Source organism: Anas acuta, chromosome 7, assembly GCF_963932015.1.
Source record: "Anas acuta chromosome 7, bAnaAcu1.1, whole genome shotgun sequence".
NCBI classification, from domain to species: domain Eukaryota; kingdom Metazoa; phylum Chordata; class Aves; order Anseriformes; family Anatidae; genus Anas; species Anas acuta.
This window is the reverse complement of record NC_088985.1, coordinates 2320693-2346961: the sequence shown is the minus strand read 5'-3', so window position 1 is coordinate 2346961 and position 26269 is coordinate 2320693. Positions and strand designations below refer to the sequence as shown.

Genomic DNA, 26269 nt, shown 5'->3' with positions numbered 1-26269 from the left:
ATCTCACTTCTCTTAATTACGGAAACACCTTTCCCAAAGGAAAATGCTTCTAGTCTTGTCCCCTCCCCCTTCACGTGGCAGGATCGTTCACCCAGGCACAATGCAGGGAATAACTTTAATCACACCATACAAGCAACTTCTGTGTCTCCAACAAACTGACAACAGGAAATTAATATGGGAAGTGGTTTAAGCTGGTGAGAAAGAAGAATGCTCTTTCTGATTCACCAGTGTATTTATAATTTACCCAGAAAATGACCTGCTTAGGACAGCAAGGTCAAGGGGAGTTAAACTCAACCTTGAAAAAAAAACCCTAAAGGTGATTGAAATATTTCTCCCATTAGTAGCCTTTTGTAGGCTTTGTAGGTGGAACCAGGACTTCTCGAAGGCTTCTGAGTTTTGGAACTCTGCAAAGATTTAAATTTTTCTATCTGGTTCTGATTTGATATGTTAAAATAACAGCATGTTCATTCCTGCTCTTCTTCACACCTGACCAGATGTCACGCGTATATAATATTTAGTTTTTCTCAACATCTTATAGCTTCCAAATTAACTTTGAATGCAGCTAGAGGTGGAGGACTCATGACCATCACTCATAACACAGTACAATTTTTTTTCACATCTATGCATTTTTAGGGTACCTGAAGCAACCCCCCATGAAGACAAACTCATCCACCTTCCCAGGAACAACATGAGGTATTCAAAGCTTGAAAATATACCCCCCAAAAACCCAACAACCACACCCACTCACCCAATCAACCAAAAAAAATCTTAGAAATGAAAATAAGCCTAGCAAGCTCCTTCCAAGATTCAAAACAAGCCCCCAAATGGTAGGTCCCTCACTACAGGTTACCTCAGGCTGATACCCAGTGGTATTAACTTAGGAAGTAAATCCCCTGACCTTTATAATGGTGAAAGACCTTCATATGTGAGGTTGAGCACCACCTGAATTAAATTCCTGCTCTAAAGTCTCCTCTGTAGAACATGACTGTAGAAGGATTGGGGAAAGGACATCCTTCCCAGGCTACGCGTGAGCTCCAGTGACTATCTTCCAAAACAACTGTTGCTAATATTAAATAAATAAAAACAAAAACCGAGGAAGAGATCAAAGTACTCATTGATGTCCTCTGTTTTTCACAGTTTTACATAAATCCAAATAAGAAGAGTTAGAAACAAATCATATGGAAGAATGACTTCCACTTTTAACACTGATTTTATCCATTATATCACAAATAATTACCAAACTACTTATTTTGCCAGTTTTCCAGTTCCCAGCAATAAACAAATAATATAAAAAAGTCGTTTGGGGCTCTCATATGGTTACAGAGTAAGGATTTCCCATAAATTTTGTGTTGTCAGCAGTAAACGTTCACTTTTCTGCTCCTAACTTAAAGGAGTACCTAACATATTGTACTGGTGTTCAGTATCAGAAACTCCTCCTTGGTCAGCATGTTGATGTAAACTAAGCTGCTTCTTTCTACCAGAAGTTTTTGTATTTACATGATATTACAAATGGTCACAAAACAGCTGCTGATCCACGCTCCTCCTGCTCAGGTTTTGTTTTAATAAAGACTACGTAGTTCTAAATCTAAGCAGAGCAAAAAGCTGTTTTTGCTTTTTCACTAAAATTCACAGAATCTTTAGTGAAATAGTATTTTTCTGTGAAATTTTATTATAATTGAATCCACAGTTTCCGTGATAATCAAGTAGATCTGCCTCTAGATCTGAATTAGAAACTGCTTAGAGGAGACATCGCACCATTATTCCAGTTTTGGCTAAGTAACATTTTAAGATTTTTTTGCTCTTTCAATCTCATCACTTAATCAACAGCTGCACAACGATTCAGGTTCTTGCTAAAAGACAATCAATGTTATAAACAGCATTACTTCAATGTATGACCATGTAGAGAGAAACGACACGTGCTCCTCTCTCCTCAACCTAGTATATATTTTTCAGTTACTGCAAATTATTTATTCATTCGTTTTTATTTACCCAGAAATGTCATGCAGCTTTCTTCCACCATTAGAAAATATATGATCCTATCACATACGTCTCTTCTGGGAATTCTGTTGTAATACTGAACAAAAATAAAAAGACTCATAACACAGTAGTGGTTCCCGGACATCACACAAAGTTCAAAGAAGAAAAGGTTACCTACCAGTTCAACTCGTCCAAACCCTCCGACTCCAAGGGTGTCAATGATGTTGAAATCAGACAGTTTCAGGTTAGCGAAGAAGGCAGCTTCGGCTTCATATCTGGATTTTTTTATGCGAAAAAATGGAAATTTCTTAGAGGTGCAAACATGAGTACTGCGCAATACTGTACCCGCATGGCATGAGTGTGGAACAGCGTTTACCTGCTTAATTTCCATCTTATCTCTTAGAGTTTGCTTTTATTCACACTCATTGTTTCACTGTTCCCAATTGTAGCATAGCTCCAATTTGCACAGTTTTCAAAGTGAGAAAAGCAAACATACCTACTGCATGCCTACAATGCAAATGTCTGGTACTGTAATTCAGCTCCAGCTACCCAACAAATGCTACATTTTGACATTTTCTATTGATCTTCTTGTGAAGAGAGGGTGCGTTTTTTTTGGTCTTTAAGTATTTTTGGAAGATAAAGTCTCTCATACAAGTTTCTCTTATCCACAGGCTGGCAGTAGTTTCTATAAATGTTTATTGAAAGTGGCAAGATCATTAAGGTCCCTGGAGAGAAATCACAGCAAGGTTTTATGAAATCAGATCCGATAAGCTGAGGGCTGGTGTGCAAATGCCTGAAATGAATGACTTCAGTCACATATTAGCATTCCTATAAGGATATCTTCAGTTCTTTTCCTTCTATAAACTCAACTTGGAGTAGAAATTCCAGCACAGGAGGTCCCAAAATCCAGATGCTCCCTCTTTAGCCCATGTGCAACTAGCTTGTAACAGAAGTTCACAAAGCCCTTAACTAGGGGATGCATGCAAACCCAACACATGCAAGCCTGCCAAAATAAGCTTCCCATGACTACCCTCATGAATATGATTCCTCTAAAATAGCTCCTTGTCAAGGTTTATGGTATTTTTAGAAAGGCTCGGAAGGGAAATGGATGAACAGGATCCACCCACTCAATAAAGTTTGACATTCAGCTGCCGGAGAAGGCCCTGTGCATAAGCAACCTTTGGCTGTTGGTGACACAGACTTGTATGGGAAAAGAGCGTTGACGGATCATGAAGAGAGGCATGGAGGGTGGGAAGGGGGAACTGGCTTGGAAACACAGTTTTTGGTATTTAACTTCAGCCATATTGTCTTGCAATTCATAGATAGACCATAATGTGCTATTTCACCCTAGTTCTTCATTTAAGCATGATAACGCTAAAGTAAAGATAAAATAACATAGTGTTAGCTACAATCATATGTACATATCTGCCTATCCTTCTAATGTATCTTATCTGTCATGCCTGTTTCTAATCTAATTCAGTAATGGGATAACATTGATTTACTGACTTACTCCCCTCAAAATAACTTCTTTATTCTATTTAAAACTGAAATGACATTGGAGGAGAAAAAAAAAATGTGGTGAAAGAGAAAAACCGAGAGGTGTCACAAAAGGTGAGAGGTCACATCACAAACCCCCAAATACAATGCAATAAAGTGCAATTTTATCTTGGGGATACTGTCAACAAATCAGATAAGCTCTGCTTTATTATTTATACTGTCACCAGATCCTCTCAGTGACCTTGCTCCTGTGACCAGAGCAGCCTGACTGCATCCGATTTTGGAAACTAATCAGCACCGAGCCTGCTTTGAACTTGGGATAACCTTGTGTGACACAGCTGCTTATTGATCACTTTATACTAATCATGAGGTGCATATTAAACCTGGAGCTGAAAGGAGCTCTGGTAAGAGAAAGCCATATTTGTATGTCCCTACTAAATCACCGAAGACACATCATTTTAGGGGTGGCAGTGCAATGAGATGGGTCTAATTTTTATGATAAATGTATAGACAGCATATGAGTTATCTTCTGTTTTCCTGACCAGTTAAATACCTCTAATGATTTATAATTGCTAGAAAGATGAGATCCCAGCATGAGAAAATTTCCTTTCAGCAGTGAAACTACTTAGGCAAAACTGCTAGTCAAAAAGCCCTGCATTAAATTTGCCCAAGGCTTGGGAGTCTCCCTTGGTGGAAGGAGGCAGGAAAGAAGATGCCAGCCAGAGGGATCACTTGCTCTCAGAGAGGCAGGGAAATAGCTACCCTGCCTCCGCTGGGCAAGGTATTTCTCAATGTTGAGCGAGGAGGGGACAGGAGATGCCAAACAAGAGTGTCTCAGGAGTAGGGTCTCCAAAGACATACAACATAGAGGAAAATTATCCTGAATAATGGTGAAGTCCTACCAAAATGGTGCACATCAGGTGACATGGGAGGACAAAACTAAGTCAAAGATGCCCCTGTGCTGTCAAGGAAAGCAGGATGTTTGTCCCAGCCCCTGGAAGATCCACCAATTCTCCTGAAAATGCCTTGGTTTGATGGGAACAGGGATATTCTGCTCCAGACACAACTTCTTCATCATTTTGTGTGCTGAGTTGCAGAAGCTGAAAGCTCTGCTGATGGCCTTTCAAGTAAAAAAAAATGTGATAATTTATTATTTTGTTTAAAAAATGTACTTATAGTGTTATTTTTATTGTTTTTTGAAATCCCTCAGTTGATACTTTCTGACAGATAAGATTGTTTATATGCAGTCGGTACATATAAGAGCAATGAAGCCTATTAAACAAACTAGATGCAGCTTTCTAGGCATCCTAGAAAGAAAATAAATTAAAAAAATATATAGTAAAACAAAAATGTTTGTAAAATCAAGCGTGCAAGCCCTTCACATGCTTACTAACAACAGGCATATCTGAATTCTGTTTTATTCCCAGCTACAAAGGTCAAAGTCCACCTTCAAATCAAATTCCTACAAGCTGAGAAACAGGAGTTATTCACTTCAGCCCTGCAAAGTTAAGAATAAATCTCATCAGTCTTTTAAATAAAAATACCCAAGAGCAGATATTTCCAAGGCATCTCATAAATCAGAAATCAGGGTGTAATCCTCACCCTAAAATTAAGAATATGAATTCAGCTTTCGTCTTTTAACTTTGTTAATTTGAGCATGTCTAAACTCTCTAAACAAAAGCTATTAGGGTTCTGCAGTCTGTGCCCTAAAAAGTTCTAGGGACAAGCACATGGGATGTCTTAATTTTATCACCTCCAAAACAAAAGGGAGCCTTTTGATACATTGGGATCATAGTGCAAAGAAATACAGAAGTAGTTTAAAAATCGTGGTGTGTCAATTGGAATATGTTCAGCTCTGGACCAGATCTAAGAAATCTGAGATACTGTAGAGGATGCTTGGGATATTCTTTGGGAATATAACAGAGATGGGATGAATGGGAGAGATGGTTTGACGACACTTGTGCAAGCTAATGTGAAAATAACTCAGTAATAACTCTGTGGGAAAAATATCTGCGTGTCAGGTCAGGGCATATTTATTCTGGGTACCACTTCGCAGATGCCACAGCCTCTTCCCATCTGATACTCAGGAGTCTAACGAGAAAGGCAGTTATATTCTAAATATGCAGCCATATAGTTGTGCTCTGAAATTTGACAAAGAAAAATATGACTTCTTGACCTTTGCAACAGTTGGTGATTGAAAATATTTGTATTTTAAGTTCATAATTTAATAGACAAGAGGTGTTTTAGGAAGACGTCTTGGGCAAGCTCTGAGATGTGAACACTGATCAGCATCACATCTGCATTCAGCGATGTTCTGGAGCTATGCAGATGTCAGGCTCAACCTTTCTATACTGAGATTTCTGGGATTTTCTGACCCTAATTGGAATAGACGTTATTTGGAAAGAGCCCTTCATGGGGTATTTTGGTACTGGTTCTTTTTAAACCAGATATCAAAGGCCCGAATGCCCGGAAAGTCACAGCTGGAAATGCACAAAAATAACAGATACAGAAAATTTGTCAAAACATAACAAATCCAAATAGCAAGGAACAACAAAAAGTTCATGTTTCATAGTATCCTTGCTAAATGCCTATTCTGCTTCTTTGATAAAGAGCTTTTAAAACGAAGGCTGAGATTTTCAGAGGAGCTTGGAGGAGGCAAGGTAGCAACTCCCAGTGCACTAATGAGGCTTTTTGTTTAATATAAACTGGGTTTTGTAACCTGCCCTATAAAACCAGCTCAACCAGAGCTCAGTTCACTCCTGTAACTAACAGGAGAAGTAGCTTCTCCACTTGGGACTTTAGAAAACAGGACAGAGGAGGAAATGTTCACATATAGGTCAATCAGGAGCATGCTGCAGAATCTCCCAATCTCTCCTTCAAGGTTTGTTGAAAATCTGAACGACAGAGATACCTACTGAAATCTCATTCAAACGACTGTCTGTATTGGTCATACGAGTTATCGGTATCCTCCTATGGAAGAGTTGGGGTGTGGGATCACCGTTTTCTTCCCTCCCTCCAAATAAAATAAATACTCTTAAAGCGTCACTATTAAAGGACTTGGTTTTGTATCACCTTCAGCATGGACAGGTGTCACATGCAAGAAAACAGAGTTCTCAGGGGGATCATGAATAAATACCATCGTCCACATGTCCTGGTACTTTGAAAAAGCAGTGCTGGGGCCACAGCCAAAGCATTTGGGCAATGCCTGTTATGCAGAACAGGAGAGGAAAACATGTGGCTTTCTGCACTGCTGGAAATTTCCAACAATTTAAATAAGCAACCGCTTCATAGGACAACTATTACTCCAAAACACATTTCAATCTTTTTTTCCCCAAACTATAAATACAAAAATTCAGAATAATCTTAGCTAGGCAGCTAAAAAGAATAAATGAGAAAATGATGGGAGTAAAGGTTTGTAATTACCCAACTGCTCAGCTTTACTAAACTAGCTCATGATTCCTATCACATGAGCTAAATGTGTTGGGAAACATTAGACATCTGTTACCAAACAGTCATCGTGATACAAAACTTGGCTTCTCTCCAGCTGCACGCTGCCAACTAGATGTAAATTGTAACCAAATGGGAACCAACCATCAGCTCCCTGATAAGAGCGGACGGAACAATTTGGGTTGGATAAAACCCAGGATTTTGGAGCCTTCCTCAGTGACAGGCACTTGCTCATTTAACAGCTATTTTGGTGGCCTTATATTCAGTGTTGTTGGCTGTCCCAGTCACTATAGCACCCATCGTAAAGGCAATGCACTTCTGCAAGCAGAAATAATGAATCTCTGCAAAGACTAGAATAACCTGAGTTGCAATAGTTGGATGGTGATGACCAGATCCCGTCTGCAAGAAAACATGTCCAATCAGCCTAAGACCCACAAATGGGGTGGGGAAAAAATATCACAAAAGCAAACCTTATTTTTGTGCTCACTAAATTAGCTTTACCTCATTATATCTCCCTATGATTCTTACAATAAAGCTAATGTCTTTCTAGCATTCTGCTTCAGCTAATGCTACACTTGAAAAATGAGTTTGTGATAAATGAAAGACAAAATTACCTCAAATCTTCGCTGTTGTCATTATTTTTTTTCAATACATTTGAATACACATATTTTAGCCCTGGCAAAATGACCGACCTTGGACTACTTGTGGCACCCAACTGCTGTTTGGCTGACTGGTACCTGAAGTCACAGAGAAATTTCTGGATGGGTTAATGCTAGTAAGAGAGATGCAATCCCAACCATGAATGAAGAGTGGCAGAAGATAATGATCAGATTCATGTACCAAGGAGGCTTCAAATCTGAAAGCGATGTGAGGGAGAGCAGATGCGGCAAATGGTGCTGCAGCTTCCATGCCTTCCCTCCCGCGCTGGCCAGCTCTCTTGCCCTCCTGTTGTGATTACTCCAAAAAACTCAAGTTTGGGTATTTCTGAGTGATTTTGGAGAACAGGAGATCTATGAATGGTTATATGAGTGAAAGCGAAATAAAAAGCGCCTTGTGTCATTTCCATGAGATCCTTACCTTCAACTACGCCCTGTTTGTGTGGGGCTCAGAAGAGTTAGCCACATTCAGGCCACAGACAGAAGCATGGTACAGCGAGACTGTATTTTACACAACCAGCAAGATCCAGAGCCTGGAAATGCCTGAAAGCAAATTCTTGAGACGCATTGAGAGCAAATCTGTATTTTTTCTTGGGGTACTGCCACTCATCCTCTCAGAGGTCCCACCCCCGTGCAAAACACTTCTATTCTAGCTTCTGCTTAAGATATTCATCCATTGGAGTCAGTGCATAATTTGGGTGGGGCAATGTCCCTTGACAAACTATTACTGGAAACCAAACCCAGAAAACATGTGTACAAACCCAAAACCCTGTTGTAAAGATGGCAATATGCTCTCAGAGCCCCATCAGCTCTCCACAGGCTTACACTGGCCAAAAGGAAAATGTTCACCTCAAAACAGCAGTCAGGCAACAAGAGCAGAGAATATGTATTTTCTAAGTACTGTCCCTCTGTGTGGCAATGCCCATGTTTTGTGTTTCTTCCTCCAGGTATCAAATGTCTGTGTCTCTCATGACACACAAATGCACATTTTTTACTTTCACACATCCCTTTCAGATACATGCTATGATCAGTAAGAACAAAAATATCAAGCAAAAGACCAGCTCTTTACCTATTTTACTGTCAATCACGTAACATTACAGAATTCATTTCAAGCTCCATCACATTACCGCAATTTATTTAGCTTGTTCACAAATATGGAATTACAAAATCATACCAGGACATCTCCATGGATAGTGAAAGCAGGAAGATGCTGATCAAAGACACCAAGCTGTTGGATAAAAGTACCGGCACAAGAAGACTGTGATTTGTCCCATCGGCAGTGAAGTTGTCCACCCAGCCCAGAGCTGTATTAGCCAGGGGCACTGACATGCCATTGCCCTAAATCCAAAAGGGATTTTTTGCCCTTTAACAGAGACACAGGGTTGAGGCAGATTAGTATGTCCATAAATATTTTCTGCATGGTATTTGCTAACCTAACGTTAGCTCGTTCCTGGGAGGGATGGGTGTTATCCACAGATCTTGACTTGTTAGAGTAAGGATTTTCTTGCAGATGAGGATTTGCTGCCCTCCATGGAGGAAGAACAAGGAGGAAAACATCACGTTGATTTTGTACTTCTCCATTTTTTCTAATTGTGAACAACACTGAAAAAGTAAAAAGTGTGTATCGATCTACCTACAGATACAGGTAGAGGTATATCTACCTACTGATGTGTGTAGATAGGCGGATACACACCTTTTACTTTTTCAGTGTTGTTTGCAATTAGAAAACATGGAAGACTGGAAGACTGAAGATCAATATGATGATTTCCTTCTTGCTCTTCCTCATTGGAGGGCAGCAAATACTTGTCAGCAAGTCATCTGTAAATAGATATAAGGAGAAAGTATGATAAATGATAACATAGCTTCTCCTTATTTCAGGTCTCCTTCTTCCAGACCATCTGTCTGAGGTCAGCAGTGCAGTAGCTTTAATTCCTGACTTAGCTGCTACCACTTCCTTCTATGTCTTATATCTTCAACTGAAAATCCAAATCAGGGAGATTTCATTTGGATTTTTAAAAAGCAATGTGCTCAGGGAGACTATGCAATTGAAAGCTGCAGCTGCATGGACAATTGCATTGAAAAGAAAGGGTTGTCTTTCTTTTCAAGTTCATGCTGTCAGGGCTGTGAATTTCTCTTTGACCTACCAGCACTTGAACTTACAGCGTACTTGCCTTTAATGACCTTCAAATCAGGAGAAATAGCATACCTCCTGGTTTAGATTTTCTTACAGAAAGTGAACATTTTAGTTGCAGCTAAAACAGACATTAAAGCTATGGCATCTCTAACTTCCTCTGGAAAGGGAAGGAGATCTGAAATTAAAAACATAAAGTTAAAAAACTAACAAAGAAATGATCTTCCCTATTTAAAAGTACATTACTTTTCAATTAGAACTCCACAATGTGATCATGGTATTATGCTGTTATATTAAGCTGTGCTCATTGTGAGTTGTTTCAACAGTTAAGCAAATAAGAGATTTGTTTGAATTATGGGGCTTTGCAGGCTTTTTATTGCATGGAGACCAATTTCATTGAGAAATGTAATTGAATGCATTAAAGTACAGTCAGTTAAAACAGTTCATAAAGACTTTCTCATCATCCAGGCTCTTAAAAAGTCTAATACTGTTGAATTCCTAAATGTGACAAAAGGTTGGTAATACCTTATTAAACAAATTATGCCTATTAGGTTCTGTTTAGCACAAGTAAGAGCACTGCAGTGGGACCTTATCTGAACATAGGACATGCAAGGAACAAAAAAAAACCCCAAACCCAAATTTCACAGTTTTCCTTATGTTTGCTGTAGGAACTTGTCCTCTTGTAGCTTGGGGAAATGCATCACTCCCTTCAAAATGCATGACTGTTCCCCCGTCTATGCTCACAATCAACTTGATCAGAAAAACCCACACCTCTCAGATTTAAGCAGATGCAAGAATCTTGTATGAACATGAGTGTATTTTGATTGCCTTTATTCTGTTACTACACTACTTCACAATACTAGTCACTCATATGTCAGAAAGAAGTACAAATTTTCGTGTATGAACTGAACATGATTTTTTCCCTTCTTGTTTTGATGAAACAGTTTGCATGAGCAGAGTTTCTGTATCATTGATTTTCATGATTTTTTTTTTCTGTTAAGCAGACAAACAAGGCTAACTGGATATTTCTTACTGTGAAATTCCTGCTAATAAAAATTCATGGCAAATCACTGATTGCAGTACAAAGCCATGAATTAAAGTGGTTGCATACAGCTAGTGGTTCTCCCCAAATTCTTTCCTCACTGCCTGGATCATGGCCATGAGAAATCTGAATGCTCTCTGAATCTGTCTGGGGGCTGCAGACCAGCGAGAAAACTCACAGTGTGTTTTCAGCAGAATAAATCCTTCACTTTTAGATGGGATACAAACCACTGGCTGAAATGGAGGTGATAATCCTGTACAGGTATGAAGTAGAGTTCTTTCAATTGAGCACAAGATTATCAGGTTGTTTTTTAGGGAATTGGGTCCTTGTTTTTCACTGAAACTGAGAGGAAGGTGAAAAAAAAAAAAAAAAAAGGTTTGGGAATCTGAGTTTTGCAAGTGAAGTAACCAATATGCCAACATCACTACCAGCCTTCCTGCCTGCCTGCCTTTGAACACCTAACATCTGTGCAGAGAATGACAAGCAGAGCAGCAATAAGCAGCATTACAGTGCCCAAACTGCACCCACCCAACTTACCTGGACTGCTCTGCAAACGCTCTGCTGAACCTAAGTGGTCTTGGTCCTTGCAATACTACATCAGCCTGGGCCCTATTTCATGACTGTATTAAATATGTAGTTCTACTGACACATCACTAAAATGTGTGTTTTATTTTCTAGATCCACATGTTCCTCTTTTTTTCTCTAATGAAACAGCCTAATGCTTCCAACAAGGCTCTCATTTGGTGTCCCACTTTGGAAAATCCCACTTTCAGCTCTGGTTAAAATAATATTTCCACTTTTGAAATATGCCTAATGCTGAGAATATCCTGAAATAGTTCAAACATGATACACGACAGCATAGACTTACTTACAAAAACAAGACTTTACTCAATTTTAATTAAAAGGGGTGGAGGGAGGATGTGGAATATTCCTTCCTCTGGTGGTGTTTCCTGCTCTGTACAGTATTAAAAGATATTGTGCAAGGAGGGGGACCTTCTTTTCTTCTTCTTCCTTTTTTTTTTTTTAACACTGGATGGTGAAAGCTGATTGAAGAGATGCAAATGTTAGAACCTTCAAATGATTTCAATCAAAATTGGACTCGCTATCATGTGGGTGCTAGCTGGAGACCAAAGAAACAGTCTTGTTGCCAGTGCATCTCTGTCTTGGCTTGGCAGTGGGGGACTGAACCCAAAACAGTCGCTGACAGCGCTATTGTCTGCAGTAGGCTGGATTAACGTTGGGTGGAAAGCTCATTGCTGACAGTGGAAAAGTGAAATGTGACCTTTTCCAGCTCCAAGATGCTGCTACCCCAGGCAGCATCAACAACATCTGGAATTTAATGGAAAACAAAATTCCAAGGGAAAGCAAATCATTTTTCATTGCACCTCAAACACTGCACTCCGACATGCCAAATGAAATTGGCATCTCAATTTCATTTGAATGAAATCAAATCAATACATATTGAAATATCATTTAAGAATGTTATCCATCAACATCTTTTTTTTCCCAAATGAACTCTTGCTGAAATCATGAGTATCTGTACAGCATTTCCTTGCTGACAATTCAACACTTTCATTAAGAAAAATCCCCACCAGTTTTCCTTGTGCAATGGGCATCGTCACAGTTGCTGGGTGGGAGAAATACTGGTTTACTATCTACACATGCCCCATTGTCATCACATTTCCATGCAGTGGATATGTGGTACAGGGTTTTTTTTGTTTGTTTTACTTTGTTTTGTTGTTTTTTGTTTTTGTTGTTTTTTTTTTTGTTGTTGTTGGTGGTGGTGGTGGTGTTTTTTTTGTTTTGTTTTGTTTTTCTCAGTTTTACTGTGTTATAAAGATCTTCAAGTGAAATATTACACCCACTGGACAACAAAAGGTAGCTATTATATGCTTTAGCTCACTGCACTGCACTGCACTGCACTGAGTTTCACTTCCCAGCCACCCCATTCCAACTCCCAAGAAAGCTGTTCTTGGCTTTTTTCCACAGCTGTGCTCATTACAGCAGAAGAGTTGGGTTAGGATCAGATTGCAAAGAAACGTTTATTGTGCTCCAAGACACATACATTGCAAAGAGAAAGCTCTTCTGTCTGGCTGATGAGAATAAACTGAGAGCACAATGCACTTCAGTTGGCTTTCTTTATCTTTGCTATTGCAGCACCCTGCAGTATTATGCCTTAATGGCCTTCTTGGCACATTTCTCTTCTCACATGCTAATGCTAGTACAAATAACCAACCTTTTTGAATAAAATATTAGATTCATGTTGCTGGGTTGAAGCACAACATCTAACATCCCTCTGCAGACTGACACAGCTTGAGTCAAATGCAGTTCACTGAGGAACTGACAGGGACTTTTCACCTATAACATAGTAATTCTGAGTTTATTCTTTCTAAATCATAGTTTAGTACTGAGATAAAATTCAGACTGCAATCCTCAAATTCACCAACTAATTCAGCTATAGCTTGGGTGTAATGAGTGGTAGTGAATTATATTTTAGCACTCAAACCCTAGTTTTTACAGTAATACAAGCTCAGTGCAAAACAAACCTCCCGTGACTGCGTGCTTGCTTGTCCCTAATGATAACTGCCCGTCAAATATAGAAGAACAGGAAGTATTACAGTAAGGAAAGAGACAAGTCACTAACTTCCCTCTAATCTCTTCATGAGTTCTGAATTTAGGTGTTTGGATCTGTAGACAGAAGATGGCATGAAGTTGCTTTTTTTTTTCCACTCTTCTTATTTACTTTTGAGAAAATACTTTGCATATCACAGCAACACAGGATCACCTAGGATGGAAGAGACCTCCAAGATCACCTAACCCAACCTCTGACCTAACACTAAGAAATCCTCCACTAAGCCATGTCACTGAGCTCTACATCTAAACGTCTTTTCAAGACTCCCAGGGATGGTGACTGGGCAGCTCACTCCAATCCCTAACAACCCTTTTGGTAAAGAAGTTCTTCCTAATATACAACCTAAACCTCCCCTGGTGCCACTTTAGCCCATTCCCCCCCCCCCCCCCAAAAAAAAAAAAAAAAAAAAAGAAGCACTCACACAACCCCTGAGGATCGGCAAGAGCTGTTTATTGCTAGGACATCCTGCAGACAAGCCTGGTTTGGTGGCTCCAAGCTAATGCTTGTGATGGAGCCTGAGCAACAAGTAGGGGGCTCGCTGGGCACTCCTGAGATGCTGTTGGTGCTCTCGGATGGCAGAGCACAAAGACATGCCACAGTAGTCCCAGGCGTGTCCCGGCAGAGGTGGATCCACTTCCATCCGTTCCTCCACGCCTGGTGGATCCAGCTCCGTGGGCTCCATGGTGCTGGGCAGAAGGCTAAGCCAGTCCTTGCCTGAGACTGCCCAAATGGGATGCCTTTGGTCCAGAATGTTTTCAGGCCAGGGTGCCGAACCAGGGGGTCATCCAGTTCCATGCCTCGGCCCCATGCCACTGTCAGCTTGATTGTCACGTGTGGGTCCAACGCTGCCCTCTGGTTTATGGCCATTGCTGGGTCCCGCACTGTGCTCCGGGCTATGGGCACGCCTCTGCTCCCCGCGGCTGTCTGCCTGATGCTCCCGCCTTCGCTCCACGTCACCGTTGCTCCTAGGGTAAGGCCCAGACCCCCTGTCGCTGGCTGTGTGAGGGGCCGGCCTGTTCCCCGCATTGTTGCGGTGCCAATGGTACTGCCTGTGTGTGTCCGTGGGCTGGGCGCCAGAGGTCCCTCGGGCACTGGTGTCTCTTTTGCTGCCAGTGCTCTCCTTCCACCCACAACACATCTCCTTCTGCTCAGGTGCATTCCTTCTTGGTGCTTCACCGCTCTGCATGGCTGTCCTCGCACACAAGGCCTGCTGCTCGCCTGGCTCTTCTGGTCTCGTTCCTGCTGCACCAGCTGGCAGTCAGAGGGCCCAGATGCTCAGCGAGTGCTGGGCCAGCTGCAGGGGGCCTGTTTTACAGGGCCCGCAGCAAAGTGGTGGCCACGGTGGCCTCAGCAAGCCTCTGCGATGGAGTGGCCCACGCGTGGCCGAAGGCGGCTGTGCTGGGAGCAGCCTGGAAGATGCCCTCCCGTGGACAAGGAGGAGGGTTGGGGGGCTGAGGGCCCTTTTTCTGGGGCTGGCTCCCTGGGGCCATTTGGCTTGCCAGAGAGAAAGGCTGCCCCTCGGCCACAGGGACTGCCCTGCACCTCCCAGCCTGTGCCCCGGGTTTATTTCTAACACTGCTTTTTAGGCAATTTCATTCCATTCTTTACGGAGAAGAACAGAAGCAAGGTGCATCTCCAGCCCTAATTCCCACGTGTGCTTTGTGCTCCGAGTGAAGAATTTCTTCCTCACGTCACATCTCATCTCAATCTCCCCTCCATTTGTTCAAAGCTGTTGTTCCTGGTTCCATGGCTACACTCCCTGATAGAGTCCCTCTCCAGCTTTCTTCTAGGCCATTTTTATGGGTAAGGTTAGGTGGCAAAACAACAAGACCTAGCAAATTGCAGCCTTATCTACCTTGTTCCACACATTCCACATGATGTTTTCCAGCTCAGGCTCTAGCCTTTCACCAGTGTAACATAGAATCATTAAAGTTGGAAAAGCCCTTCAAGATCATCTGCTCCAACCATCACCCTGCTACCAATGTCACCCTCTAAAGCATGTTCCTATGCACCAGGACCAACCTTTCCTTGAACACCCCCAGGGACAGTGATGCCACCACTTCCCTGGACAACCCATTCTGATGCCTGACTGCTCTTTCTGAGAAGAAATGTCTCCTACTTGTTTTAATTGTCGCAGAGCAGTGCTTATTGAGTCAAGGACTTTCCAGCTTCTCACACTGCCCTGCCAGCAAGGATGCTGGGAGTGCAGCAGGAGCTGGGAGGGGACAGAAGCAGGACAGCTGACCCAAACTGGCCAAAGGCCAAAAAGAGCAAAGGACCAAAGCTATTTTAAGGCAACTTGTCAGAGTCAACGTGGAAGAGCCATGGCCAACTTACAATGTTAGAAAACGCTTCCTAGGTAAGTGAGATGTGATCTCAAGGAAAATTCAGTCTAATTACAGTTTCATGTTGCTCAAATCACAGTTAATTCTGCTTGTTGCTCTTCTGCTTTACAAAATCTCATGATCTGATAAGTGTATTGCAAACTGCTAATTAGTTCCCATGGATCCCAAATCTGCTCATCTAACCATGTAAACACTTAATGGCCCTTTTGCCTCCATCCTTAATGTAGGACTATGTTGCTTGCATAAGGAAATGCTCACCATGGCAATAGCAATACTCATTAAAAAGACTTGATTGCTCTATTCTTCCCCTAGATTTTTTTTTTTAATGTGGAGAACAAATCAATATACTGATGCTAGACATATTTATATATCCAGCTCACCATGTTTGTTATTTATTGCACATTTGTTAAAGTCCCATGGGTTTCAAACAGTGAACTCTATGTTTTGCCCGGCGACCTGTATGAACTTGCTTCTTGTTTTTAAATGGCCCTAACTTTCTATGAAAAAATAGCGTCCTAAATGGTTTCCAGGTTGATGACTGCTCAGAAGTAGTCTACTTTGAGCGAACTTGTGTCTTCTCAAGGGCTGCCCAGAGCCATTTTTGCAGTGTTTCCTGTATAACCTCTTCCAAGTTGTCAAGCAGACCCATGTGTGACAGGACCTGGAGACGCTGCTGCAGCAGATGGGTGAACTCTGTTTTTCTTGGCAGAGTTCAGTGGCTCCCCCCGTGTGCCCACAGATCACCAAAGAAGAGCTGTTCATTGCACTGGGGTCACCAGACCAGACCTCCAGAAGTGTTACTACGAAACCATCATTTGGCAAACGTCAAATGCTGGCACTGCTGAAGTTGTTGCATCCGGAATGTTTCATCCTAATGTACTTTGAAAAAAAGGTGACATATAAGGAGAAGGCGGGGAGGAGGGGAATATTACATAGGATCCTACCGAAAAAGTGGGAGCAGGCAGGAAGCAGATTTTTCCTTACAAAGCAAGTACGTGTGCACACAAAGCGAGATTTTCACGCTGCTTGTTTTTTCTGGCAGACAGATGAAACTGTGGGAAGAGATCAGTGAAACTGGGTCCCACTTAACCAGCTCTGTCCTGATACTACCCTGTGCTTAACCTCTTTTAATTTTACTTATTTGCTAGGACTTTTCATCCTTATTGTATCACTTTCAAAAGCAAAATCCATGTCTTGGGCCCTGCCAGATACATAGGCAGGCACTGAGGTCCTTCAGGGCAGGTAACTTATATGCATTGTGCCCTGTGAATCTGGAAAACACCCTGCAACATCACAAGGAGTGTATCCTTGAGCCTCTCTCCTCTTCCAAGATGGTCCACGGCACAGAAATGGGATTGCACTTGCTGCCAGTTCAATCCCTCTCAATACACAACCCTGTCTGTAAGAGGTCTGCTCATCCTGAAGGACACAAGTACCTGCTTTCTTCAAAAAGTGGCATATGTATGTCCTACCACTGAGTGACTGCAATAAGACATGCTGCCATACGTTCACTGTCACCACACTCCAAAACTTACAATGAAGTATGGATTTATGTGAGACTCCTCTTATTGGAAGATTGATCTCCCTGTCGAAATGAAACTCCAACACCACTTTAGACAGGAAGATAGTGAGAAGCCAGGGAGAAACCCTAGGTTTGAAGAAAAGTAAAAGAGCTGCCACCAGACACAGGTTGAACTTGTGAATGCAGGCACTCAGCTTGCACAAGTCTAAAAGCCAGTTCCTTTTCTGCTTGGTCCCAAAGCAGCCACCTCTGCAAACTGCTTCTTCTCACTATTAGCTCTGCAACTCTGCCAGACAAAAAAGGATCAGCCTCCTAGCAGAAGAAGGACTTGTCAACAGGACCCCTGAGGTTGGTCTGAACTGGGAGGCGGCAGAGGGTGAACTGAACAACTAGCCATCAGTCAGACAATGCTCCAGTTGCACCACAGGGACACAGAAGTCCAACACGGGGAAGGAGAGGAGGAAGAAAATGCTCAGGACTCCTGAGCACATCTGCCAGACTACTGACGCGCAGCAACCACTGACTGCTGGGGAGGTAACTTGCAATGGAAAAATGCTGTTATGATGATGCTATTGATGAGAACTGTCCTAAAGAAAAGTGTGGAGCCAGACTGTAGCACAGATTGAAGTGAACAACAGAAGAGTATAATAATAACTTCCTCCTAGGAAAGAGGACCTTCCTCAAACTTGTGATTTGATGATGAACAATATGCAAGGTCCAGTTCAAAGTACTACCACTGAAGAGCCTCCATATAGGGGGAACCATGATGTACTGAGATTTAACATGGCTGAAGGTCTGAAAAGAGGTTTAAAATAAAAGCACAACTCTTGCACTTTAAAAAAAAAAAAAGAGTAATTCAAAGAGCAGTTAAAACTTTGTTGGGAGAATTAAATCTTAGCAGAAGAATGTAACTGGCTGGAAGCATATAGCAAACATACATCAACGATGGACCTAGGAAAGGTCGGAAGCTGGTGTGGCTTAACAGCAGGATACTAAAAGCAAGAAAGCATCCTTCAAATATGAAGAGGTTTCGTATTTGAAAAGAAAAAAAGAATAAAAAAAGAAAACAAAGAATCAAACCCTGTCCGGTTAAAAGGAAAAACACCATAAGGAAGGGCATTATACATATGTATATATACACATATGAAGTAACAACTTCAAAAGGCTTAAAAACAAATAATAAATCCTTCTCAATCACAGCAACAGCAAGAAGCCTGACGGTAGGCTGTAGGGTCTCCAGAGGATCATGCTCTAGAAAGAGCACACTGAGAAGAACAAAGCCATGTGAGGAAACACTCAGTGCACTTTTTACCCCTCGGTTCAGCATGGAAGATCTTGGGGAGATCCTGCTACCGCAATCTTCCTTCCCAGGGGAATCACCAGAGTAACCGCCATCAATTGAAGTGTCAGTAGGGGACCCGAGTCAACTAAATGAATATTAACACATCTCCAGCCCCAGATGGTGTTCACTCAGCACTTCTGAATGAACTCAAGGTGAACTACTAACTGTGGTTTGTAACTAGCTCTGCTCGCTGAGGGATGGAAGCGGCTTTTTGATGTGATCCAGAGTGCTGTACACAACTAAGCCCAACATCTGTACTAACAGAATTAGTTGACACATGGATAAATCTGACTTCTTTGGGGAAGAGCCAACTTGCTTCACAAGTCTACTGGAGTTCTTTGAAGAAGTAGACATGCAGGAGAGATCTGGTTGATATAGTTGGCTTGGATTTCCAGAAGGCATTTGACAAGGTTTGAAAGACTGTTAGAAAAATTAAGCTGCCATGAGATAAGAGGAAAGGTCTTTGAATTGATTTTAAAAAGGTTAAAAATAGGAAACAGCAGATAGTAATAAGTGGCTGGTTTTCCTAATGGAAGGAGGCCAAGAGTTCTTCAAATCTCCCCTGTTCAACATTTTATAGACTATCTGTAAAAGGGAGGAATAAGTAAAACAACAACATTGGTTGAGGATATTGAATCACTAAAGATAGCAAAGAAAAGCACGAGGTGAAAAAATGCAAAAGGACTTCAAGATACCAAGGGACAAAGTAATGTATTCTCTTGAAATTCTGAAGAAATGCAGTGATGAATGTCAAGAAAAAAAATTCCTAATCTTGCACATGCAACAATGGGCTGATTTGGCCATCTTTATCCCCTCTCCCATTTCAAAAACTACAGAGTACAACTAGAAAAACTTACCAAGAGGTCTAACAGTGCAGATCACAGGACTGATTTCTGTTGCAGGAATAAGACAACTCAGGAGATGAGAAAGCTCTAGAACTTGCATGGCATATAGAAAGCGGCTAAGCAGAATCAAGGCAGAAAAATCATTGAGAGCTACTAAATATATAGATAGCACCCACACGCACCAAGTTCCTTAGTCCCAAAGCACCGGAGACTGGTGGATTACCAATTAATATCCCAAGCATCTCCTTGACTCTTTTTTCCTTGATGCCTAGTGTTGGGCACAGTCAGAGACAGGATACAGAGTTAGCACCATCTTTTGTCTGACCCAGTGAGGCCATTTGTATATTGGCACTTCCAGTGTATCTGTATATAAACGGATGGAAATAAATTGAGAAATTTAGCCCCTTCTTGCAATATATAAGCATTGAAGAAAAAAAAAAAGAGTTGTGTTCCTCAGTGCCTGGCCCCTGATCTGGAAGTCTGTTTTTGTTCTACAAGGGGAGAGATGAGCTGTTCAATCTTACAACTTGTCTTGACTAGATAAAAGGAAGTTTTTATCAGACAGTATTTAACATATGGTGGCTCACATGAGGAAAAAACATAGTTTTCTTTTATTCACTGATGCAAATCCTAAATTTACCACATGAGAAATCTGCCAAGTGCTTTGTCAACATTTCAGTATTATCATGTACTAATTAGAGAAAAGAAAAGAAATCCAAACCAAACAAACCACCCCAAACCCCACGTTTTTCTAATGCAGATTATTCTTTGGCTTGAAAAATGATGCAAGCTATCTCATTTTGTGAATATCAGGAAGATGGAAGGAACTCCTAAACTCCTCAACTCATGGAAGCTCAACATCTCATTTGACTTTTTTTTTTCAATTGGGGAAATATTTCCTAATACAATTAATACAAGCTGTAGCTCTCCAGATCAGCAAGACTTGTAAAATATTTTTGCTGACTCCAGAGGAAGCAGTGAGGATGTTAACCTGCCATTCAGTACATGTACTTCCAATATATTTGTTACCTATGGGAAAGGTGTTTGGGGAGCTTAGGGGACATTGGAGTGCTGCACACAATTCCCAAGTACTCAACTCATTTGAGAGAGGGGCACAAGACATGCCAGGAGTTGAACATGACTTGCATTAATTGCTGAGTGCTCCCCAAAACACATTTCCAAGCCAGAATCACATACTGCAACACTGAAATGTCACCGGTTGCACATCATCTACTATGTTCAGTGCCTCAAAACTGGAAAATTCAATTCAATAGTAGTAACGATGTGTGTATCTGCACACATGGGCAGGAGACCTAAAGAAGACCAAGCGCTTGTTGTTGAAAGGCACTTTCCCATGCTTCCACTGGAGGGCAGAAATATCCCATGTTTCCACAGACTTCCTTCAGCTTATTGCCACAGACCCATATGCTTAAAAAAACTCTAGCAAAGCCTTGTCTTCAGGAGACTTTCTTTTGTACTTACGGACTTCAACTTGTCTTCTATTCTATGTTTATGAGCAGCTTGTTTTTTTTCTTTTTTTTCAAAATAACAGTATTTCCAAAACAAAAACAAAAACAATCAAAAAAAAACAACAAAAAAAAAAACATGACAACTACAGTATTCCCATTTTACGCTCTTGTCTCATGTAGCACAGCAATATCCCTCAGAGCCCCTCTGCTTGCATTACGTGCAACACTCCAATGTCCCCTAAGCTCCCCAAACACCTTTCCCATAGGTAACAAATATATTGGAAGTACATTGCTGAATGGCAGGTTAACATCCTTACTGCTTCCTCTGGAGTCAGCAAAAATATTTTACAAGTCTTGCTGATCTGGAGAGCTACAGCTTGTAGCATCTGTATCTAAATTAGTGAAAACTATAATCAAGAGCAGAATTAGCAGACACAGGAACAAATTTGATATGCTCTCTTCCACAAAGGAAAAAGGGGCACATTAGTGTTACTGAAAGGGTTATGGATAAGGCTGATCTCCTTGACAGCGTTTATTTGTTTTCCAAAAAACATCTGAGAAGGTTCCTTAGGCAAAGGCAGTTAAAGACACTAAGCTGCCAGGAGATACAAGGAAAGGTCTTCTCATGGAGAAGTAGCTGCTTCAGAGCATGGAGGTCAGTCAGTCACCTGTGATCTTTCAGGGCACTGCGTTGGAACCTGTGCCATTTGATGGATTTAAAATTGAACTGGATAAAGGTTCAATAGTGGAGTGATGTGGTTTTCTGTTGATATTAAGCTACCCAGAGTAGCAGAAAAAACAGGGTGAACCATGAATAGCTGCGGAAGGACCTTAGGATATTCAGTGACTTGCCAATAAAACGTCAGATGAAATGAAACAGAGATGAACTTATATACACAGAAAATATAACCCAAACTATACACATGATAAGATGGGCTCCAAGATGACTGTCCAGTCCTATGAAAGCAATGGTTCAGTGGTCAGGGATGGTCAAAAAGACAAACTGAATGTCAGGGATTACTAGGAAAGGAGCACAGAACAGCATGCCTTTATGCAAACATACAGCACCTGGTACTTCCATGCCCTTCTGTTCCACCTTGGTGCAGATACAGCAGCAAGATTTACTCAGCATATGCAAGCATCTAAATGCTTAATATCTGGGCATTAATATCTGAGCTGTATCTGGGTAATGCTGAGAATGGTCTGCTGTAAGGAACTTTTCTCCAAATTAAAGTTTCTAAGTTTTACAGACTAATTCTTTCACAATTGGAAATAGAAATGCCAACATTTTCTTGCTGTTTGCTACAATGACACTATGTTAGCACATTAACCAAGAAGTAATTCTGCAGGTTAAACTTTTTCCACTCTTTCTCTGCTAATTACATTTCAATCTGTGGATGGAAGATGTGAGAGACCAGGACAGTGCCAGCTCCATCTCTGCCTTGGCTTTTCTTTTTTGATTTCTGGTTAATTTGCTTAATCTTTCCATATCTGTTTCCTTATTTGTAAATGAAGGCCCACTGAAAGACTTATTTACAAAGAGATCATCTGTGGGATGTCTGGGATCAGATCAAAAGCCCATTTTGCACATTATGTGCTCTGGAGAACAGGTGTGAGGATGCCCAGGGAGAATCACAGAATCACAGAATTGTAAGGGTTGGAAGGGACCTTGAAAGATCATCAGGTCCAGCCCCCCTGCCAAAGCAGGTTCCTCAGAGCAGGCTGCCGAGGTGGGCATCCAGACAGGCCTTGAATATCTCCAAAGGAGACTCCACAACCTCCCTAGGCAGCCTGTTCCAATGCTCCGTCACCTTCACCCTGAAGAAGTTCTTGTGCATGTTGGTGCAGAGCTTCCTGTGCTCAATTTTGTGGCCAAAACCCCTTGTCCTGTCCCACAAACCACTGAAGAGAGGTTGGCCAAATCCCTCTGTCTTCCACACCTCCGGTATTTATATACATTGAGGAGATCCCCTCTCAGTCTTTTCTCCAGGCTGAACAGACCCAGGTCTCTCAGCCTTTCCTCACAGGGAAGATGCTCCAGGCCCTGTATCGTCTTTGTGGCCCTCCGCTGGACTCTTTCCAGGAGATCCCTGTTTTTTTTGTACTGGGGAGCCCAGACCTGGACACAGTACTCCAGGTGAGGCCTGACCAGGGCAGAGTAGAGGGGGAGGATCACCTCCCTTGACCTGCTCCTTTTAATGCACGTCAGGATCCCGTTGGCCCTCTTGGCCACCAGGGCACAGTGCTGGCTCATGGTCAACCTGTCATCCACCAGGACCCCCAGATCCTTCTCCTCAGAGCTCCTCTCCAGCAGGTTGTTCCCCAGCCTGTACTGATACGTGTGGTTGTTCCTTCCCAGGTGCAGGACTCTGCACTTGCTCTTGTTAAACCTCATTTGGTTTCTTCCTGCCCGTCTCTCCAGCCAGTCCAGGTCTCGCTGAATGGCAGCACAGCCTTCTGGCGTGTCAGCCACTCCTCCCAGCTTTGTGCCATCAGCGTACTTGCTGAGGGCAGACACTACTCCCTCATCAAAGTCGTCGATGAAGATGTTGAACAAGACCGGACCCAGCACTGACCCCTGGGGAACACTGCTAGTCACAGGTCTCCAGCCAGACTGTGTGCTGCTGATCAACACCCTCTGAGTTCAGCCAGTCAGCCAGTTCTCAACCCACCTTACTGTCCACTCCTCTATCGCACACTTTCTCAGCTTTGCTAGCAGGATGTTGTGGGAGACAGTATCAAAAGCCTTGCTAAAGTCAAGGTAGATGACTTCCACTGCTCTCCCCCATCTACCCAGCTGGTGATGGCATCATAGAAGGCAACAAGGTTGGTCGAGCACGACTTCCCTTTGGTGAATCCATGCTGACTGCTCCTTATAACCTTCTTCTCTTCCAATTGCTTGGAGATGGCATCCAGAACAAGCTGTTCCAACACCTTTCCAGGGACAAAGATGAGACTGACTGGCCAATAGTTTCCTGGATCCTCCTTCTTGCCCTTCTTGAAGACCAGAGTGACATTGGCTATCCTCCAGTCTTTAAAACACCTCCTCTGTTCTCCAGGACCTTCCAAAGATAATAGAGAGAGGTTCGGCAATCACCTCTGCCAACTCCCTTAGCACGTGTGGATGCATCCCATCAGGGCCCATGGATTCGTGTGCATTGATCCCACTCAGACGCTCCTGAACCATTCTCTCGTCAAATAGGGGGGAGCCCTCCATTTCCCAGACCCTTTCTTCTCCCTCCAGGGTCAAGGAGTCCGGGGGGGGGGGGGGAGTCCTTGAAGAAAAGACTGAAGCAAAGAAAGCATTCAGTATCTCCATTTTCTTGGCATCTCCCATTACCAGGGAGAAATACCCCCCTCATTCAGCAAGGGACCCACATTATCTCTAGTTTTCCTTTTACTGTTTACACACTTCTTATCATCCTTTATGTCCTTTGCAAGCCTCATCTCTACGTGGGCTTTAGCCTTCCTTGTTGCATCCCTGCAGACCCTGATAACCCTTCTATACTCCTCCCAAGAGAACAGGCCCTTTTTCCACATTTCATAGACCTTCCTCTTCCTTTTGATCTTGTAGATGAGCTCCTTGCTCATCCATGCAGGTTTCCTGCCCCCCTTCCCCAATTTCCTACTCTTAGGGATTCAGTGATCCTGAGCTTGGAAGAAGTGCTGTTTAAATGTTGCCCAGCTCTCACAAGCAGGGCAAGCACGTAGTGCTAGTTCCATGAATACTCTCACAGCCTCAGCTGAGGCTCCACAGTTTCACAGGAGCTACTGTAAATGTGTTACGTGAAGAAATAGCAGAGTTTTGACAGCAAGACGATCCTTGTAGTCATCATCCTCGTGATAAGCTCCATAACAAGGGCTTCGGAAGCAGGAAATATAGCTTAGCATCCCCTGGCCCCAGTAAGAAGAGGATTGTTCCACCATTTATATTTTTGTAATAAATCCAAGATTTTTCATTAAACTCTTAAGTATCTTTGTGGTACAGAGATGCTTCTTCCAACAGAAACCTAAGCAGTTGCAAAGGAATGATCCTCTCTATTCCATGATCTGATACAAAGCCTAGATCAAAGCAAGGATTTTTTGCATTGCAAACACTTCTTCAATATCACCCCCTTGTCACTCAATACACAAAATCTTTCCAAAGTTGCATTTGTTTCTGCTCTTGAAAAAAATCATGCACTTTTTTTTTTAATGATTTTTTTTCTCCCTCTTTCAGCGTCTTTAATAATCAGCAAAGTTCTAACTGCTATTCACTAAGAAGATGGAGAGGCCCAATAACACTTATTTCTTAATGTAGTAAAAATAATACTTAGCTGAAAGATAAATACTGATTCCTGGGGAAGAATTATACAGCCAAACACTTGGTTTCTGATAAAGACTGTCTTCCTGCATTTCCACTCCACTAATGGCTATGCTGTCACTTGAAACTCCCCAAAGAGACTTAATGCCTTCTTCTTTTCCTGGAATTAGCAGTGGTGGTTTTGAATTAGCTTCCCTTGCCACGGCACAGAATTGATAATGAATTAGAAAAGGGCTGAACTCAGCTACATGTCAAAGAAGTGTAATTGTGAGATTTTACTGTATGGCACTTCAGCGTCAAATGCCGCCAACTCCTGATTAATAATGGGCAACCCAGGGAAAGTCAGAAGCCTTTCTAAGTGCTACAAGGGAATTAGGGATGTATGCATCCAGCAGGGGGACCAAAATAAGAGAAGCTTCTTAAATAGATAGCACTGTCTCATCTTACTTACTATGCCACAAAAATACAAGTGGGTTTTCTTTTTATTTATTTATTTTTCTAGTAAAGTGGGTTTCAATCCTTTGTAGACAAGACCTGCAAGTGCCCTCTTCACAGCAGCTGTGGTATTTCCAGAGCTTCTGGGGCTTCAAACTGGCAAAACTACTCCTCTGGGTTCACAGAGAGAAGAACAAGCCTATTTAGCTAAAAAGCTGTGAAAAAAGGCTTTTGTCCCCTTGTTTTCAACCTGACAGGAATCCACTGGTGCTTAGCAAGTGGCTGCAGGAGTGTTGCCCTGTGATGAGCAGCTACACTGAAATATGCTGCCCTCTGACTCTGCTGCATATTTTCCTTCCCTGCTATTTGTTTCCTGCTCAGCTGTTCTGATACTCTACCTAACTCCCATTTTTCTCTTCATTTCTCTACCCACCGTGCAGCAGGACCTCCTATTTTTCCATTAATCTGCAGTGCTATGCAGCCTGCCTTCTCCAAAAGCAGCGAAATGTCAGCCAGGGATACTCCTTTGTGATAACAGACATTTAGGACCTAAAAATATTGCCTTTCTAATGTTAGGTCTATGCACCGCTCATTTTTTTTCAGTCTTGGAGGCAAAGGAAGTGGAG

The 26269-nt window shown here is 42.1% G+C and overlaps 1 protein-coding gene across 9 annotated transcripts in view; it reads right to left on the bottom strand.

The window, feature by feature from the left end:
* The window catches only part of PRKG1 (protein kinase cGMP-dependent 1), a 449368-nt gene that overhangs the window by 33657 nt on the left and 389442 nt on the right, over positions 1-26269 (bottom strand). For 7 of the 9 annotated variants that reach the window (XM_068689510.1, XM_068689508.1, XM_068689507.1 and 4 more), the window contains one exon: positions 2156-2252. In XM_068689510.1, the coding sequence (XP_068545611.1) occupies positions 2156-2252 (97 nt within the window). Of the gene's footprint in view, positions 1-2155; positions 2253-2353; positions 2992-26269 lie in introns of those variants that run through there. The other 2 variants (XM_068689517.1, XM_068689516.1) reach the window with 2 other exon arrangements.